This window comes from Diadema antillarum, unplaced genomic scaffold (assembly GCF_040938485.1).
Source record: "Diadema antillarum isolate AM-2024a unplaced genomic scaffold, OU_Dant_1.0 seq00000466_RagTag, whole genome shotgun sequence".
NCBI classification, from domain to species: domain Eukaryota; kingdom Metazoa; phylum Echinodermata; class Echinoidea; order Diadematoida; family Diadematidae; genus Diadema; species Diadema antillarum.
The window spans coordinates 44083-65705 of NW_027271436.1; the positions used below are offsets into that span (position 1 = coordinate 44083).

A 21623-nucleotide genomic window follows, 5' to 3' on the forward strand; every position below is an offset into this window, starting at 1 on the left:
TTATTTTAGTCAGAGACGTTCGCCAATATGTCACAGTTCTATCTAACCTTGAATAAAAACAACACCCTTGGAGATATCCTAGTATAATCGGGTTTGCAAGAAAGCTGATATCAATGACATTTGACTGAGATATATTTCTATCAGTGAGTCAAGTTTTTTAATTTTGACCCCTGATTTGCCCAATTGTACATCGTTCAACGTTTTCACTCATATATATATATATTGTATATGTATACACATATATATATATATATTGTATATGTATACACACACACATATATATATATATATATATATATATATATATATATATATATATATTGTATATGTATACACACACACATATATATATACACGCATATGATATTCATATTTTGGCATAAAGGCTTATATACATTATACATCCACACACATACATATACATGTGCATATACCTTATTTTATAGATTATATACTTGCATGAAACTCAAATAAATTCATCATATATTATTGGTGGTGATGACATAATATTGGCTTATTTTGACGTCACCAGATATCGCTTTAATAGATCTTTCGTGTTTAACCATAATATACGCACTGCCCTAATGATCTGTAATAAGAAAAGGAAATGGCTTTACAAGGCTATCCTGACTAATGTGCATTCATACAAGATAAATACATTTCACACCTAACACCCCATAGCATACTAGTATAATGTATGCGTCACAATTGAAAAGGTTAAATTGCACAATTTAAAGTTTAGACCTCAAAATACCTTATGATAATGATATTGTATCGGTAATAGTGATGATGATAATTATTAAAGCATACGGTAACTTGTTTGCGCCTTTTGACAAGAGTATAACAGATCTATAGCTTTATGAGATTGATCTGTACATGACGCTTCTTGAATGCAAAGTATCTGTTATAGATTATTCCGGTGGATCATTATAGTTAACATGAATAAAATGAATAAAAGTATGTACGAAAAGTAAAGCAATGCTAAGGAATGGCGTTAATAGAAGACTCCTACATAAAGTGCTCGTTATAATCTTGAAACTCAATATTCATGACATGCCCCTCCATGATACATGCTTAAGAATTACAATTACTGATTCTAAAGTTATAAAAAAAATACACTCAACAAAAAAGAAAGTAAGTTCCTTTTCCTTTACTATTTTTCATAGAAGAGTTTTGGTAAAAATCTTTGTGTCATATACCATATTAAAGGTCATTTAATTGGCTATCAATCCAGTAGGGTAGCACAAACGAAAATATTACGCATGAGTGAACAAATTCGTTTTTGTCTGCCAAGGCACAGAAAAACAAAAATTGCAGAAATTGACATGTGTCACTCAATCGCAAATGCCCTTCACGATAGCATTGATGATAAAAGATCAGTCTAACACAATGAGACACATGAATGAATAGCAAAAATAAAGTTTTGTTCCCTTGTTTTTGCTATATCCTCAAACAAAAACAAAGTGGGAAACTAAAGTGAGAAAATAAAAGTTTTTTGTCCGTTCAAATTCAAATGACATAGGGAGTAAGCCGCAAGGGTGATAAAATGAAAATAAAATCTATATTTCATCCTTTTAATTGAGGAATTTTAGAATTCATGGGACAAATAAAACAATCAAATATCATGTTAAATTTACTTAGTTTGAAATAACATTTCATATTTCGACCATTTTCTGTTGTAATTTCCTCTTCTCTAATGTCATTTGAATTCGGATTTGAAATAAGATTCTTCATTTTGTCCGTCTTTTTCTCTTTTTTTTCGGCCTTTCTTTATCTTTTGGGACTGCAGAGACATCCTGGAGATCAGTGGGTGGTTTTCGCCAATTAATTCGTGTTTTTTTTTCTTGTGTTAAAAGCTTTTCTTTTGTTCTTATTGTTACATGGAAGAGCACATACGCATTGTCCTTTTTTGTTGTTGTTGCAATATTTACTTTTTTGCCTTGGAAGGGTAAAGCATGATGATTGTGTCAACTCATGGGTAAAGTTTAACTTTTTAATGGTTGAAAGCCAATTAGATTAACTTTAACATGCTTTAAAACGTCAATATTTAGCCAAATATTCTATGAGAAATATGAGCTTGATAAAGGGTTTACTTTCTTTTTTTTTAGTTGAATGTAGTATTTACTTTTATAAAATTTGATGTTCCTATACCTAAAGGAGCATAATTTACTCAGCTTTCCTGTGAAGTGTTCAATTTAAGACTTTTTTTTTTGCAATAGTGATGTATTGTTTTATGAAACCGAATATGTCACGCTTAGAGGTAAAACATAGCCTGCAGACACTGTTGATTTTTCATCTAAAATGAACTGATATGCATAAGGAATTGGTGAAATGCTGTGGTGACACTATATAAGTAGGCCAACTATCAAATGCAAAATATTAGCCTAGAAGGTGCGCCGACAGTATGCAGTCTGAGAACTGCATGGATATCGGACCGTGGTTGATATACGTATAGTGTTTTATAATCAATTATCGATAGGAAATACAGCAGAAACTCGCATACAGCTTGTTGGGAAATATATGTAGGGCCTATATACTAAGTCTGGGGAACAATCAATCATCACGTATCGTTCTACTTAGTTTTAATGGCACTGAACGGGAAGGGCGCTTTTGGAATAAAAGTCGATGTAACCAACTATTATTGTTTTACAATTTTGATCAAAAAATACTCCAAAACAACTCATCCTGGCAAATCACGTCAGCTCGACAAGATTCGTGGTATACCCTTTCCTTTATTTGTATTGCAAATACATATTCCAAATAGTGATATTTGAGCCTTTCTGAGAATTTCGTTTTACTTGTAATCCCGTCTTGAATTATATTACAGTACATCAGAGGAAATGCATTACAAAGACATTCAAACATGACTTACTGATAAACGATGAAGGTCTGTGGTGAAATCAAATTTGATAAAAGGTTTATGGAATACGCAATGAGTAAACAAAGTTAAGTGTTATATGGATAAAATAGTATGAAGTATGACAAATATCTCATTGTAAAAACCTATACATGACATCATGAGATCATTAAAACTAGATGTAAGTTCAACTTTCCATCAAAAAGCCCCAAAGAAGTATAAGGATTTTAAAACCTTGATAACTACACCGACTTAGCCTTTATTCCACCAAACTTTTCTCTGAAGCTTGGCGACGTTCTTCACTTTCTATAATCGATAACGTCAGTATCTGTACTAAAAAAAGTTAGGAGCGCTGCAAAGTAATGGGATATATGAGAAATACATGATATACCAAGCTCAAGCTCCTGCTTTTGGTCCCAATGGAAGACATTTCTTTGTTGTTATTTTGTATTGCAACTGATGTAGTGAAAGATCTAACGTAATAAGGAAAGTATCATGGACAATTTTATGACAGATTTCCCTAGAACATTTAGTTGAGTTGACTGCTATGACAAGTACACAGAGTATCAGTTGTATGACTTCGAATGGAACCACATTGCAACTGTGCCGCAGACGAGAAGAAGAAGGGGTGTGGCCGTGGTAGCAGTGCCCGAAGCCATAGGCATCATAGGGTCAGAGGAGCAGGTCAAATCGCGGTCCGGGGGCAGGTACATGTAGGCTTCGTCGTCCGCAGTCTGCACTACAGATCCACACCTGTCGATAGAGTAGTTGTTAGGACCGTCTCTATCAAGAGCTGCGGGGATGACCATCCAGTGGTTTACAGATAGAGGAGAAGGGGATTTGAAGGGCGAAGGAGAGACAATAGAACATTTAGTACATTGAGAAAGACAAAACAAACATTGACGAATCACCCAATATATTAGACAGTCATTGGCTAGAATGTATCTCAAATGGGCAATGGTCTGACTGTGCAACAAAGGTTTCACGATTTTACACTGTCATTCATAGCAAACCGTGTCTTTGTTGTACATTGGAATGCATGATAATGAGTAATAGTCTACAACACTCGCGAAACTTCATGGAATCATATCGTGTTCCAAAACGAATGATGAAGTAATGAAAAATCACGAATTCCTCAATACAAGCCATAGCACGGTGCAAAATCAATACTTAATCGAACTTACGCTTTACGACAAATTCCACCGATGCATGTCGAGTTATGTTATGCAGATAAGCACAAGATTCGGCGTAAATACATCTACTCTCATGGAGGCCCTACGTCAGATTATAGTGTGTCAATGGCTTTACGTGATGACTTAATAGGCCTATACGTAAGGTAACATTCAATGTATGATTTGGATACAAAGCGGTAATTCACATGACGGCCCACAGATCTTTAAAAAATACGTGAAAATATTTATTGGCGACAAACAGTTGTCAGTATCAGGGCCGGCGCACTGTTTTCAAAAGTGTGGGGGCCCACTTCCGGGTTTCATGAGCTAACAAGCAAAAAAAAAACAAAAAAAAAACAAAAAAAAAAAGGTCCTCAGCTCATCTCTCCCCGTCCCCGTCCACTTCCGGGTTTCTTCAGCTGACAAGCAAAAAAAAAAAAAAAAGCTCCTCAGCTCATTCTCTCCCCTCCCATTATAGTGCCTCTTACGTACTTCCGGGTTGAAAAAAGTGTGGGGGCCCAAAGTGATGGCACCTTATGTATTCCTTTGTATGGTGCACAAAAAGTGTGGGGGCCCGGGCCCCCACGGCCCCCATGGCTGCGCCGCCCCTGAGTATCATTGCCTGAATTCCTACAGACAAATACCCTAGTTCTATGATAATCTACACGCAGTTTCACATTGTACTTGATGGTGACGAAAAATGGGTGGCGGACGATTACGTACTGCTAAATAGAACCATCCAGTTTACTTCAAGGTCGGGGAAGCCACACGTATGGGTTCCAGTAGAGATGTTCACCATGACGCCTGGTTTCAAACTGTAGCCGTAGTCCCTGGTTATGCTTGTCACTTCGACTGAATAAGTGATGTCCGCGAAGCCAAGTGGGTTGCCATATTGTGCTGTGATCGTTCCTTCGAATACTGTTGGTTCAGAACAGTTAGTTGTGACATATCAAAATACTATGAAAATGATATGATATGATATGATATGATATAATGTATATTATGGTAACTCTTCAACTCACATTTCCAAATTGTTCTTACATTGTTCATCAAATCAAGACGAAATACAACTTTCCCAAACATAAGAAAGCAGCCTCGCACGGAATCAGAATAATGACAAAATGATATTATACGTCATGTATAAAATGTAACTTGATTTCCATAAGAAAAATTGCGTCCCGTGGGTGAATTCTAGGGCCTATGGTGGTCGGATCCAGTCATAGAATGAAAAAAGTTTGAATTATCTAGGTTTGCTTTTAACTAATATGTAATGTTCTAAACTAGTCTCTCTAAACTTATACCAACAGGGAAATTAACACACACACAAAAAAAGTAAAATCGTATTTCATATCGTAACGTCGTGTAGTGCCCCATTGCTATCAGCTCCCAAGACTCCCAGCTTTTCAGACACCCATCAAGTTGAATGACTTACTATAGCTTCCGTCACAGACTTCAGGCTGAAACGAGCAATCGCACGCCTGGCTGCAGAGAATAAAATTCCCCAGTGTCAAAGAGAAGATAGCAACATGACGGAGTCGTAGTCTCCTCCCAAGAATGCCTTGCAAAAGGGTCATTGTAACCTGTGATCAGACAATTAAAAGCAGTGCATGACCTGTATTAACATTTATTTTTTTAAGTATACAGATCAAAGGATTATGACTTAACAATTGAAATTATTGACTTGTGGATGGTAGCGCTTTTCAAACTAATTATTTCCGGCTTATTTCCCGCATGAGACCAAAGAATCATGCTAACAGAGGGGTGTGTTTACATCAAATTTGAATGTGCTGAATGAAATTAATTGCTTTACCGCGGTTGAAAACAAATCTTATCGATAAAATGAGTAACGACGCAACGTGTGAGTTATGAGCTACGTGCTTTTATTGCGTTTTTTCCAGCTGATCAAGTAACAAATTGAAGAGACGACGATCATATTCATGCATTATAGAGACAGAATTTTCGACAATAGAGAGCCAGTAACTATCATGATTGTCATATAATACTTGTACCTATATAAGCACTGCGAGTTCTCAAACTAACATTTTTTATGGTAGAACACCATATAATACCATCCAAGCAATGAATTGTCTACTTTAGTCCCAACGCATTTACAAGTTAATGCAATCCACTCTCGCAACACATTTGACACAAATAAAGCAAGGCTCGACCCCTTTTTCTAGCCCGTTCGGGCCACCAAAATCATCAAGTAATGTATTTTTTTTTTGTTGCCGGACAATTACATGTGGTGGCCCGTAAAATAAACAAAAGTCTAAAAAATCATTAAATAAAACATTCGAATGATACATTACACCATGATGATTTTGTGATAATTGGCAGGTATGATAAAGTGCTTTAAATACTTCGAGCTGTAACCGAGAAAAAAAAAAAAACATTACAAATGAATCAATTAACAAAACATTAGAATGACCGTAAAACTTGATTAAGTGAAAATTGACAGGTATGATGAACAGATTCAATTGCCACTAAATCTAATACATTTAGTACTGAACTAAGGTAGAACATGATTCCTGGTGACATGGCATGATTATATTTCGTTCATTATTGGATAAATGAAAACTGACCGTAAGAAAAAAAAAGAGTTTGGCAAAATTTGGCCCTTAAAGGGGATGGCTAGTAACTGATCAATGGGAATCAGTGCGAATGCTGGGGGATGATTGTTCCAATTCTTGTGGGATTCATTTATGAGTACATTATATACCTATTGTTGTGTGAAAATTATTTGCTTCAGAACGGTCTCATATTCAAGTAATGTGCAGCTTAATGCCCCGTCACTGAGCAGGCATGCTAACCTGGAAACATCAAACTGCACATTACTTGAATATGAGACCATTCTGAAGCAAATAATTTCCACACAGCAATAGATATATAATGTACTCTTGAATGAATCCCATAAGGATTGGAACAATCATCTCCCAGCATTTCTACTGATTCCCACTGATCAGTTACCAGCCTTCCCCTTTAACAGCTATCGGCTTTATATAACATTTGTAGCCATCAAAAGTAACGGTAACAACAACATGAGCAACAACAAGAATTTGTCTTCTGTTTTGTAGAGGATTTCTAAATCAATCTATTATCAATCTCATTTGATAAAATTTCATGATTAACGGTATCAGATGGTTTTGAAAAAAAAGTCCCACACTGTATGAGAAAATATATCTGATATACAGGCCATGAAAATACATCACATTTTCCTATAATTTTGAGAACATAAATTAGTGAGATTGGTCTTTACAATCTGTTAGTTCTTAAAGGGGACCTCCGGATGATTTTCAGACTGTTACATTTGAACAGCTATAAATTAGTTAAACTGAATACAGAGTTTCAGAATTTACAATGATTGGGATGACGAATGAGAATGTTTTCAAAATTTATAACAAATTGCACTGAACAAGGATGATGACATGGCAGCCTCACCATAAGAATGCATGAGTTGGGGCTCAAGAAAACAGAACAAAAGAAGAAGGCATGCATAGATTCTTCACAGGTGAACTTGTTAAGCAAGTGGTATTGTAATGGAATCGCACTGCTACATACCTGAAATATATGAGGCTCTTATGTCATCAACACTGTTCAGTGTAATTTGTTTAAGATTTTCTATTTATTGGTTTCTCTGCTCAAGGACTACAACAAATTCCACGAATCTATACACGAAGCTGTTGATTTATTTACTACATGATGTGAAATTATGAAAATCATCCGGAAAGTCCCTTTAAGAGCGCTCGTATTCAATGATTGGTATACGTATACCATTGGCAATTTTCATTCTGTCAGGACCAGTGCTGGATCTAAATGACAAGTTGAAAATGTGTGCAACATTAACTCCGCTATTCCAGGAATCCCATAATGTTAAAAAGAACATGTTACGTTATGTAATCACTGATGAAGCTGGTCTCTCGAAAATACTTTCAGAAGATTCTTCTACTTCCCGTTTAGACTTAATTTATGTATCTGGGTAATTTTTTTTTGCATGTAATACATTCCATCCAACCATGTCTTTATATCCTTCTTGCGCGATTCAGTCAATATATACAATAATTTTCTTTCTTTGCACAACGTAAGTGATTAACCAAAATATTTTTGTTTTTGGAAATAATTAACACCTTTTTGGACTGTGGAAAGGGTTGGATTCATTCTTACGATAACGTTTATTTTTCGGTTAACTGATTTCAAAAGTGACGAAGATAAGTTATAGGAGATTTCGGTTTTTTTTCCTATATACATATAATCAGAATTATTGTACTGTTCATAGAGGTGATAATGATTAAGGAATTTAGATCTTACTGCTTCTAGAACAGTATAATTCTATTCAATTCAATTATCATTTATTTCCATCCAACAAATACGAAGAATACATTACACATATCATTGGTTTATGAATTTGCTGGAAATGTGTACATAATGCTTTGTGGATCGTAAAGTATATGAATTATATGCAGTAAGGCAGAATAACAAATGACAGAAATGCATACTTTGCAAGGATGACTGAAAGAATAGAAAAAGGGTGGTCATGACATGCAATATTCCATAAGAGAAACTAATGCATGTGTCAATCAAGTGTACCCAATACACAAGTTCATTTTCTTTTTTTGCCCCGGTTTAAGCTTTCACTCGTTCGATTTTAAAAGATAGGAATTTTTGCACTAGAACTAAATATTATGTATTGTAGCAAAAACCGGAAAGTGGTATGTAATGCCAGTCATGATTATAAATCCCTGCCTTGGGAATGAGATTAATGTTTACATCTACTGGTCAGTAACTTGATGATGAGAATAAATTTGGAAGTGTAACATAAGACAGTTTGAATGAATTCGTGACGGTTAGAACTTTCTTGGCAGCGAAGATAAATCAATGTTAAAGCCTGTTTTTTTTTGTGTCGTGTGTAAATGCTTGCATATAATACAATATACACAAATACATGTCCTACATACTACGCATATCATCATGCAGACATATATTATTGATCATGAAATCATTTTGGAATATTCATTGTGTTTGCCGGATAATATCTCTAAGACACACCTTGATATGATTTTGATCATATACGGACCTACAAAGTTATAGGGTTGTGCTAAAAGTGTCTAAAAAAGGTCATAATTGGTTTATAACTTGGTTTGATAATCGCTGGTTGGTAACAAGTGTAAGATATACTCACCGCTTTGCCAGATGTTAGGTGCCTACGAAGTGTATTTGTCGTCCACAGAGATTTGTTCACAAAACTTGCAAATGTACAAGTGAGCTAGTCTGTTTGCATTACAATCCACACGACTACTCATTGAGCGCACTGACGTATCTTTTTGCCCTGGCCAAACTAAGACTCAACGTTTGGCGCCTTATGGGTGTGTCAGCTTGCATGAACAATGTCAGAGTCAGCGAAGTGCGGATGGCGTCACACTGTCCCAAAATTAACACAAGATGGCAATTATGAATATGAAATTTCCATTTTCGTGCGAGGTTGACCCCGGGGAAACGGTCAAAAGCTAATGAACAGCAGAAGCTAGTACGATGCCTACAGAAAGTCACGCGCTGGCGCCCGAGCCACGTATGGTGGCTAAAAAGATGTTAATCTTTTTGAAGAAGTTTACCCGAAGGACAAACGAAGGATGACCATTAATGGCCACACGAAGATTTGCCATAGGTCACAAAGTTGCTGTTAGAGCATCTCACCGTCGGTCAAACAATGGCTTAAAGAATGATCCAAAATGTATACTATCAGAGCCGAATGTTAATGTTTTCTTTGTTGTGTTACCATCTTTGCTCAATATCGGGGCGGTGTGACTCCTGCATAATTGACTGTTCAAACTGCGAGTGTGAAACGCATGTCTGTATGTATGTTTGTTTGTTTGCTTGTTTTTTCAAAATTCATCCCAAAGAAATGTCACCCGGCGGCATAATGTTCGGGATGTCCTTTCGTCCGTCAATCCGTTCTTCCGACCGTCCGTTATCAAGTTTGTGGACAACGTGACTTAAAAGCCGTTGTAGTTATCCTATTGAACCTGGGCATAATATGTATGTAAGAGTGGACGAAGTAGTGTTTGTCACCTCTTGAGTGCACAAGCTGAAGGTCAAAGGTCAAGGTCAAATACCTAAAATATCACCGCCCCCCTTCTATCTGCAACGCCTGAATGTATGGAACTTTGTGTTACCAGAAAGCAAATCTCTGGGGGAAAACTTTGGGTCATACAATTTCAGGGGTCAAAGGTGAGTGGACGAAGTCGAGCGAAAATGCTAAAATTTCAGCTTTTCTTTTCTTATAATCTAGGAAAGGTTGAAGGTATCTTCATGACAATCAATACATATGCATGTACGACCTGGCAATGATTCTATTGGGATTTGTTTTTTTGGTCATAGGGTCAAAGGTCAAGGGTCCAAAGTAAGGTTAAAGTTTTAAAACTTCTACTATTAAGTGCTGAAATTTCCTCCATACCATAGAATGCGTTACTATACAATAACTCTGTAGGGAAGGACTTTGACCATTGGGTGAAAAAGTCAACTGAAATGTTAATGTAATTATTTTCTTCATAATTTGAAAATAGTTCAAGGTATTGTTATGAAAAATTGGATAGTATGAGCCATTTTTTCGATGCAATAATTCAAAGAAAGTTGTCGATTATGGGGTCAAAGACAAAAATCTCATTTTAAATGAAGATGCCCAAATTCTTGAATACTTGCTCTCTGAAACAATTCAGCCATTTAAATGAAAAAAAAAAGGAAAGGAATGTTCAAATATTCAACACATGTGGGGTTGTGCCATCAGACTTTCATTTGCCATTTTTTTCCTAACATATATAAAAGACTGCCATCTCACATTGTCAAGATGGACAACAGACCTATTAGCGGAATAATACGAAATGGCGGAGGCATACTGTCGCCATAGCGACATTTCTAGTTTCACAATGAGCACTATGATATAGCTGTGTTCCTTTTGGCCTTAACACTGGTCATCGACGTGCACTAAAAAATCGAAATGATAACGCCATGACTATGGCAAGATAAACAATAACAATGTACAAACATACGTGTTCATTTCTTCAGAATTTGGAATTCATTGTAAATTCGTTACATTCATGATGTCTTCATGATTATGGGAGTATATAGAGATATATATACTATATGTATATATATATATATATGTATATGTATATATATATAATTATATATATATATGTACATGTATATATATAATTATATATATATATATATATAATCATATATATATGTATATATAATTATATATATATATATATGTATATATTCATATATATATATATATATATATATATATACATGACAATAACACAGTTATGACTGTACAAATTATAGGTGTGTGGAAAGTGTGCCTGAAATGATCAGTTGCCTCTAGTTTGATCATTGTCATGATTGTCAGTTGATAAAACGTGTTTCCTTCGAGAGTCTAAGCCTTTAGATATCTTTGCATCCAAGAATAGGAAAGCATATTTGTAAACGTAATCATCAGACTTTCTTCTTTTCTTTCTTCTTTCTTTCTCTCTGTCTCTCTCGCTCTCTCTTCGTATGAATAATATATATATATATATATATATATATATATATATATATATATATATACCCCTACATAATTTACATTTGAAATGCAAAAAGAAAAGCGTCCAATTATCATTACGGTAATTTACTGCAAATATTGGGTTATTTTGACGTCATCAGATTCACTTTAATTGATCTTTAGTGTTTTAATTTTTTCTAACCTTTTTCAAAATCTGGCAGTAAAAATAAAATACAAGCAGACAAAATAGTTACAGATGTACAAGTGTATATTCTAATAAATGCACATTGAGGTGAGATAGATATATTTCAGACTATAAACCACATTGCATACCGTACGCATCATAAATGTTAACGTTGCACATTTAAAATTTAGACCTCAGAGTACAGGCTACAGAAATAAAGAACTGTCTGACAACATTTGCTACTAGACTACACAGACTATACAACAGAGATTACAACCACACTGTAATACTAATGATAAAATTGTAATGACAATAAAAGATGATGACACTTACAGAGTGCTCATTTTCTTTTTCTCGACAACAGTATTACAGAACTTACAGTTTTTGTGCAAACACTGTTAGATTGTTAAGTATATTTAGAACCATTTTGAATGCAGAATAATTATATGCTATAAAACGATCACTATAGCTAGCATGAATGAAATAAGTGAAATTATCTATTACGGCAAGTAAGGCGATGGAAACTAATGGCACCAAAAAGCGTGTGGCGTTATTGGAAAACGCTCACTTTACCTCTACTATACGTTTCTTTGTAGTGACTCCACTCTGTCATGATATGTTTGTCAAAATTACGTTTTTTGACTCTCCATAAGTACCTAAAACAAAACGCCTCTTTCTCTCATTTCAAGGGCCAGTATTCTTATGAACTGTTCAATTCACTTCTTTATTTTCTATTTTTATTCATTTATCTATTTTTTTTTTTTTTTTTGCAGTCGTGATGTATTATTTTGCAGCACTGAGTAGGGTCCTATGTCATGTCTTAATCCTTTACTGAATAACATGATCTCATCAGGATGAAAGGAATTATAAACATATTCATACACTACTTCATTATAATGATAATAATGATAATAATAATAAGGTCTTATTTATCCAGGGTAGCCTCTTCAGTGTTGCCACTGCTCTACCAGAGGGCCCTGCCATTATTATTACCCCGGCGTTGCAAGGTACCCATTTATACACCTGGGTCGAGAGGAACATTTTGGGTAAAACATCTTGTCCAAGGACGTCGGCACTGGATGAGCGGGATTCGAACTCGGGTCCTCCGATTGGGAGTCGAGAGTCCTATCCACTATGCCACAGCGCCCCCCCCCCCCCCACAGCAATTTATAAGAAATTAAATCAGTTCAAGGGTCCTTGGTGAATTCTTACTTTTGATATCTTTTATACAATGCATACGTCACGAGAAAACACGAGAAGGGTAATTATAAGTAGGAAGGATTATTTACGAATACTTGAAATTCAGTGTGCTCGCAAGCATAGTTATGCCTCCGCCACGAAGTGGTGCCGGAGGCATTATGTTTTCAGGTTGTCCGTCCGTCCGTACGTCCGTACGTACGTCCGTACGTCCGTCCGCTTTCGTTTACGCGATAACTTGAGTAATGTTTACTGGAATTTTACCAAACTTGGTCCAAGTATGAAGTATGATGGGGCAATTAGTTGATTAGATTTTTGGTGAAATCGGCTAAAGGTCAAAGGTCAAAGGTCAAGGTCAAATCATGAAATTTTATCCGTTTACGTGATAACTCAAGACTGGATGGAGCAAATTTCACCAAACTTTGTTGGAGGATAATGTATGATGGGACAATTACTTGATTAGTTTTTCAGTGAAATCGGACAGAGGTCAAAGGTCAAAGATCAAGGTCAAATCCTAAAATTTATCTGTTTACGTGATAACCCAAAACTGGATGAAGCAGCTTTCACCAAACTTGGTCCAAGGATGATGTATGATGGGACAATTAGTTGAGTAGATTTAAGTGACATTGGCAAGAGGTCAAAGGTCAAAAGGTCAAGGTCAAATTCTACAAATGTTGCAATTTCCCCCATATCTATGCAATGCCCGAAGGTATTTTCTTGAAACTTGGTGTGGACATGTACTACTGCATAAAGATTATCCAATGAGAGTTTCATGTCATAAGGTCAAAGGTCAAAAGGTCAAAGGTTAGGTGAAAATGTTGCAATATCACTTTCTCGCAAATGGTTCAATGTATTTTCATGGAACTTGGTACATACGCATGTACTGTCTGGCAGGGATTCTCTAGGGAATTTAGGGGTCATGGGTCAATAGTCAGGGGTCAAGGTCAAGGTCAACTCATCAAAATTTTACTATTTCCCTCATATACTAGTATATGCAATGCTTGCGTTATTAGTTTCAAAACTTAGTACATGCATTACCTAATGGAGATTCTCCAGGAAATTTCCAGCCTGAAGGTCAAAGGTCAAAGGTTAAGGGTCAAAGGCCAGGTTTCAATGTCCCCCCCCCAAAAAAAAAAAAAAAAAAATATATATATATATATATATATTTTGTACCGTTATCACACTCTTTCTTCATACCTTGGAAATTACTCAATGCATAAACTTCCCCAAAATTCCCCAAATATGTATATCTGCACTCTTAGAAAATTATGGCAAACCCAGTTCAAGACATTTCTGACAAACCTGTCATTTCAATATTTTGCCAGTTATGTGAAAATGTCATGGATCACACATTGTGAAGACATTTTACTATACGCCTATTGGGAGAATCATGCATTATGGCGGAGGCATCAGTCGCCATAGCGACATTTCTAGTTCTATCTATACTTTGTTTTGCTGTAATGAACTCACAATAAACGTAAGAACTGTAAATGATGCACAATTGAAATATCATTGTATTAACCTATGCCTGTAAAAACCTATACCTGAAATAAATCAATGAGATCAGTAAAACTATGTAGGTCCAACTTTCCATTACTTTAGAAAGTATCCCGACAGAAGTTGGTGCACAGAAGTGAGGTTGTTGAAATGTCACGGACTTGAGAAATACACCGACTTAGCCCAAATATTGCACCATGAGCAACTCAGGAATCAGTTTTCTCCCCCCCCCCCCCCAATCAAAATTATGTGAAGCTTTGAAACATTCTTTACGTTCTCACGATAATGCCACTATCCTAGCTAGAAAAGTTAGAACTGATAATAAAAAAAATACACTATGTTGTACTTGATATGCCAAACTATATCATTTCCTTCCAATATAAACATCTTTGTTGCTATTTTTATGGCTACTGATTACTAAAAGACCTGAAATTATGAGAAAAGTCATGGACAACTTTATGACAGGTTTCCCTGCAACATTGAGTTGAGTTGAGTGCTATGACAAGAGCATATATAGTATCAAATGTATGGTTGCGAATGGAGCCACGGCGTAGCAGCGCCCAAAGCCGTAGCGGGAGCGGAGCAGGTTAGATCGCGGTCCGGGGGCAGGTGCGCGTCGTCGTCCACAGTCCGCACTACAGATCCACACCTGTCAATAAAGTAGCTGTATCTATCAAGAGCTGGGGAGATGTCTATCCAGCGGTTTGAAGATAGAGGAGAAGGGGGTTGGGAGGGCGAAGGAAAGAAAATGGAATCTTAAGTATCTTTAGAAAGAAAAAAAAAAGAACATCCACTTGTACGTGAATTGGACTGTCAGGTCGAATTGATCTTAAATTACAATGAAGCATTACAAAGTGTTGTAAAAGTCCGTGTATGCTTCCTTTCACAATATCTCGTTCACATCACTTCTCTATTAACCCCCCCCCAAAAAAAAAAAGAAAAAAAAGAATGAAGTGTGTTTTATTGTGTTCCGTCAAATTTTGGAAGCAGGTATTAATTTGACTAGAATTAAGGGGGCATTTGGCTCACTGTACATCCGAGTGCACACGCTTCTGATGTTCGTTTACGTGCATTTCCATTATCATTCTTTGGTATTAACCTTGTTATATTTTCATTGGACTGCGACGTACTCTTGACCTCACTCGTGAGAAGTTACGGAATTATATTCGTGTTACAATTATCGAGGACATGAAAATTATAAATGTCCCAATACAACAATCCGCAGCACATGCTTTTCGTGACCAGTTTCATAGACAAAGTACAATTTATCGTGTATGATGTAATAACAGAATGACAATGATGTCTCACTTATCTTCCAAAAAGCAGAAAAAGATCAAGTATTGGTGACGAACATCTGCTAGTTGAATAATACGTAGGACTGATGATTATGATTAGGAGTCTACCTGAACTCTTACAAATACCCTAGTTCAGTAATGATCTGCGTAAGGCAATTCACATGTAATGGTAACGAAAAATGAGTGAGCGATTACGTACTACTAAAGAGAACTGTAGAGTTCACTTCAAGGTCGGGGAAGCCACACGTATGGGTTCCAGTAGAGATGTTAACCATGACTCCTGGTCTCAAATTGTTGTCGTAGTCCCTGGTTATGTTTGTCACGTCGACTGAATAAGTGATGTCCGCGAAGCCCGAGGAGTTGCCATATTGTGCTGTAATCGTTCCTTCGAATACTGTTGGTTCGAAATTAAAGGATATCTATGATTTGTTACTGTGCTGCCCAAAGACTATAATGTAATAATGTAGAATCACTTCAATTCCTTTTATTTCAATTTGCTCTTTAATGCTCGTCACATTTAACGCCACATGATACACCCTCCTCCCAACGCTATGAATATCAAGAAGGGGAAGCCTTGCATAGACTCCACGTCACGTCACGTCATCTACTGCAAACAATATGAATTCCGTTAACAATAGAAACTTACAGCTGTATATACGCCCAAGCGTCGACGAAATGTTAGCACTATACGTAACGAAATGACTGATTTTGTATCGAAATAGGCCATGCAACACTTTGCACCCCATACCAAACTACGGTCTTTGTCCATGGTTTAAAGCATGGAAACAGATTGTACCACCTTCGTGAACTCGGGCCAGGAAGTCGTGGGATTTAAAGTTTCACATGGTATCGTAGACGAGTGATCATTGTCAAAATCATGTCTGCAGTTATGATGAGGTGGTGATTATCTTGGAGCTGTCCTATAGGTTATTACAGAATACAATAATAGTCGTAGTTATATGGTTGGTAAAAGAATAATGGCAGTAACGATCTCTATGCCATTACAAGTCATCATCAGCAACTTTACAGAAGTCTTACAGTCTTAATCAATGCATGAGATGAAATTCATTTCCATTTGCAATTGATTTATCTTCGTTTCGATTAGTCGATGACATAACGAGCATATCTAATATGCGTATAGATTGTCACCAACATCACTGTGTCATTAGAGCATGGAAACTTTCTTCTGTCTGGTCTGATTTTATGAAATATCTACTGTTCTGTTTGATTTCAGGTTATCTACGAAGTCGACTTGAAAGTTATATGATATTTCATTTGGCAGTTCTCCGATTATCGCAACTGGTTGACATATTGTCCAACATCGTACTTACGCCCATGATTTTTTTTTAATCATGGATACTACTAAAACACTGATCAATTCAGTGCTTATGATAGGTCGATGTTGGGCAATTTTTCAATTAGTTGCGATAAAAACACATCGAAGGAAGAATGATTGTTGTAAACTCCCCTTATAAGTTGAATGACTTACTGTAGCGTCCGTCACAGACTTCAGGATTAAACGAACATTTACACGCCTGGCAACAGATTATGAAATTCACCATTGTGAAGGAGAAGAAAACAGCATGGCAGAGTGGTAGTCTCCTCTCAAGAATGCCGTGCAAAAAGTTCATGGTAGCCTGCGATTGAAAAAGTTGAAGTCATTGAATGAGCTGTGTTACTCCTGTTTTTCTTTTTTTTTATCAAGCATAAAAAAATATAAATTCCTGCTCAAGCTGCTCAAAGTATCGAATTGAACTGACCACCATGTTAACCAATACTTAAAACAAACTTGCCATCATATCATGCGTTATAGAGACAGATGGTTTGACAATAGAGTGCCAGTAACTCTTATGATTGTCTTGTAATACTCGTACCCATAAAAGCACTGCAAACTATCATAGTCAAGTGGTAGAATCCCACATAACACACCCAAGCCTTGATTATTGTCTGTTTTAGTCCCAACGCATTTACAAGTTACCAGTATTCCTCTACAGCAGCAACACATTTTACATAAACAAAGCGAGACTTGACTTTTTTTTTTTTGGGGGGGGGATAGCCTGTTCATGATTTACGAATCAGAGGATTTTGAAGAAACCACCTTTTCCTATAATTTTGAGAACATATAGCAGTGAGATTGGTCTATACAGTAACTTGTTTGTTAGTTCTTCAGAGCGCTCTTTTTCCATTATTAGTATAACATTAGCAATTTTCATCCTGTCAGGAACAATGCCATATCATGTAAGGGGGGGGGGGGGTGGGAGGAGCGCTGTGACATAAGGCAAGCCTCCCGACTCTCAAGTGGAGGACCCGAGTTCGATTCCCGCCAAGTGCTTACGCCCTTGGACAAGCTGTTTTTCCCAACAAAAGCCCTTTCGACCCAGGTGTAAAAGTGGGTACCTGGCAATTTTATTATCATATTTAATAGCAAGTTGAAAATATACAGCAAGAGACTCGACTATTTTAGGAATCACATAATACTGAAAGAAAATTCCAGCACAGAAAGATACATTATGTGAGCACTGATGTTAATTCGTTTCTGATATGTATATATATATATATATATATATATATATATATATATATATATACAATTCTTCAACTTATTTCCTGATTAGATCTAATCTGTGTATCTCGGTAGATAGTTTTTCTTTGCATTCCATACATGTATTTGTACCCTTCTTTCACTACGAAATCTATTTATGATAATGTGCTTTCTTTGCCAATGGTAAGAGAGTAAGCAAGATTTATATGAGTACTGTTTTTTAAGGCTTTTTAATGGGTTGGATTCATATCTATGAAAAGGTGTACTTTTCGGTTGACTGATTTTAAGATCATGGATTGGAATAAGCAAGGATATCTCTTTTCTATTAAGTATAATCAGAATAAATTTCACTGTTTATGGCAGTGATAATGATAATAGAATTTACTGTTTCAAGAAAAATATTCAATCCATTTCCATTCAATTCAGTTCTATTCAATTATCATTTATTTCCATCCAGCAAAAGAGTAATAGAAATACAAATAGTACATTATACCCGGATCATATTATCTTATCAATTTGTAGAAAGTACATAATTTAGATATAATCAGAATGTTGTTGCTGTTTATGGCAGTTATAATGAGAAAAAAATACTATTTGAAATATACATGTATACATTGCACGATCATATTATTTCATCAATTTGTAGAATATAATGCTGTGTGGCTCTTACACCCGTGGGGGGGGGGGGGGGGGGTTAGCCGGTAGAGGCTGGGAGGCCCCCTTCGACATTCCATGCAATATCTCACCATCGTAAAAAGCTACCCCCCCCCCCGAGTTTCCCGTATCTTTCGACAAGAAATTTGCTACACCCAGGCGCATGGTTTTCATGTCACGCATATAAATATGTACATATATGTCGCACGGAAAATTGCTCCAAAAATATGATTTTTTTTTTACATTTTGATTTTGTGTATAATTTCCATGCAAATTTTGCTTTTAGTCAAATTTCATTAAAGCATGATAATTTCTCCTTTTGGTTGATCATAATTAATTGCTAACAAATTTTCATGCTCAAAGCAGTGTCACCGACAAATTTCATAGAGATAACAATGAAAACCCAAAGGTCGAAAAACAAAGAAATACAGGGAAATTCTAAAAACAATAAAACACTTAAGAAACTCTTTTCGATTTTCTGTTTTCTCTTACATTTTATAAGAACATACTAGAAAAATGTGCACATAAAAATATACCTTTTTGCGCTTTGTATAGTGATATATTGCAAAGGTCTGATTTCACGCATACGCTATATGCAAAGTTAGCATTGACTAGCATAAATGTTTTTTGTTGGAAAAATCAACTCCATAATTTCTAGATTACGTCGCAGGCAACGAGTGTGCCAATTTTCGTTTCAATTGCGGAGTCGACAGCCGAGATGGGGGGGGGGGGGGGGAGGCTGGGAGCCTCCCCACCCCCCTCCAGTTCTTTCATCTACCTAAATAGTCCGGCCTAGATGCGTAAGACAGCATCAGATATAGTACAGTATGCATTATAATGTAGTAGCAGAAAGTACTCTGTCAGCTCAGTCATGTTTCTCCTGCTTTGGGAGTGAAATTAATGTTTGCTATTACACGTTGTACCAATATTTGACTGGTGGGTAATCTTGGAAGCGTATGGTATAAGACAGCATCAATTAATTCTCGACGATAAGGATCTTATTCTTTCTTTGGCAACAGGCATGACTGGGTAAATCAATGTTAAAACCTCCGATCAAAACGCACTGTGTTTTTTTTTTTATATAGATACAAGCTTGCAGGGCTATCATGCAAAATATATAAAGACACGCGTACTGCATATACTGACAGTGTACTACGCAGACACAAGCATATACACACATCATCGATCATTTGAAATCATTCTATTTTTTAGAACATCCATGGTGTTCTCCAGATTATATCTGGAAGATATCCTGGCCATGTTTATGATCATATTCAATTATGGACCTGTAGGGCCTACACAGTTATAAGGTTGTGCGGAAACTGTAAAATGATCATAACTGGTTTACAATGTAATCGTCGGTTGACAACAGGTGTATATGTAAGATATACTCACTGCTTTGCCTGATGCTCTGTGCGTATGTAAGAGTACTTGTCGTCCACAGAATATGTTCACCAAACTTGTGCGTATGTACAAGTGATTCTATCTGCATTACAATCCACACGAGTACTACAGTACTTATTTGCGCTCTGAGGTATCTTACTGATGGGCCAACCGAAGATAATGTTGAGCGTTGTCAATACAAGAGTGTCAACTTGCACGAACTTCGCTAGAGTCAGCGATGCGAGGTGCATATGTTTATTTCCTTAGGGTGGGGTCACACTGTCCCAAAAGTGACAGAAGATGGCGATATGAAAATAGAATTTTTCAATTTCGTGGGAGATACGGCCTCAAACATGGTCAAAAGCCAATCAACAGCCGAAGAAAGTACTATGCCTACATATAGAAGGTCACACGATAGCACTCGAACCACACACGAATAAAGGCTACACGAAGATGTGAATCTTTGTCAAGAAGTTCACCCAAAAAGACTCGCGAAGAAAACCCAGTGGCTATAAAACGCGAAGATTTTGCCACCTCTCACGAAATTGTTGCAGGAATCTGAGAAACTCAACCGGCGGTTATTTACGATGGCTTCACAAATGACCCAATGTTTATGCAATCAGAGGCGAATGTGACCATTTTCTTTATCTTACGTCCATCTTTGCTCAGTTTCGGGAAAGTGTGACATCATCATAACTCGCTATTCAAAATGTGTAAAAGGCGTGTCTGTGTGAGTTTTATTTATTTATATATTTATTTACTTATTTATCTATTTCTACAATGGGCATTGCGTTCTTGCTAACCTTAAAGGCATTATTCACCATTTGCAGAGGAAACAAAAACCCTGATTTATTGCTTCAAAATAGTTCTAAAATGTGAGTTAGGGATAAAAACAAGCAATGAAAACATTTGAATCAGTATAATTAATGTTAAGTATTGTTAAATATACAAAATGTGAACTATAGTTACCATAAAAATGTCTACAGATATTGTTTAGTGGGAAAAATAGTGATATCTCCTTATATTTTAGGCTTTATAGCAAAATTTTTACATGGTAGGATTTTTTGTGATGCAAGTGACCTACACATATGCATTAAATGTGATATCTTGAACATTTTTTAAATCACTGCACCCAATGCTAAACAGCTCTATTAACATTAGCCGTCGACGATCATAATTACAACCTGAAGTGATAACACCGTAACCCTTCTAGCCAAAATGTAACTCCAGCCAATACAAACGCATATTCGATTACTTCTTGAGAGTTTGAAATAGATTTGTAACATTTGCGATGTCTTA

The 21623-nt window shown here is 36.2% G+C and overlaps 2 protein-coding genes and 1 long non-coding RNA gene across 3 annotated transcripts in view; 1 reads left to right on the forward strand and 2 right to left on the reverse strand.

Annotated features, from left to right (window-relative positions):
* Positions 1–21623, forward strand: part of LOC139733257 (angiotensin-converting enzyme-like) — a 101294-nt gene that overhangs the window by 40680 nt on the left and 38991 nt on the right. The window lies entirely within an intron of this gene.
* LOC139733275 (uncharacterized) lies at positions 519–9325 on the reverse strand. The gene is made up of 4 exons (XM_071644112.1): positions 9206–9325; positions 5462–5609; positions 4753–4947; positions 519–3650 (listed from the first exon to the last, which is right to left on the reverse strand). The coding sequence occupies exons 2-4, from the start codon at positions 5601–5603 to the stop codon at positions 3424–3426; spliced, it is 564 nt and encodes a 187-aa protein (XP_071500213.1). The 5' UTR covers positions 5604–5609; positions 9206–9325; the 3' UTR covers positions 519–3423.
* Positions 15050–20393, reverse strand: LOC139733277 (uncharacterized). The gene is made up of 4 exons (XR_011711069.1): positions 20337–20393; positions 17235–17382; positions 15945–16139; positions 15050–15142 (listed from the first exon to the last, which is right to left on the reverse strand). It is a non-coding gene; the product is annotated as an uncharacterized lncRNA (long non-coding RNA).

Coding starts and splice junctions, on each gene's coding strand:
- LOC139733275 (XM_071644112.1), bottom strand. CDS start 5,603: ATGACCCTTTTGCAAGGCATTCTTGGGAGGAGACTACGACTCCGTCAT. Junction 4,948..5,461: donor AGTCTGTGACGGAAGCTATA/GTAAGTCATTCA, acceptor CTGAACCAACAG/TATTCGAAGGAACGATCACA. Junction 3,651..4,752: donor CTGGATGGTTCTATTTAGCA/GTACGTAATCGT, acceptor TCATCCCCGCAG/CTCTTGATAGAGACGGTCCT.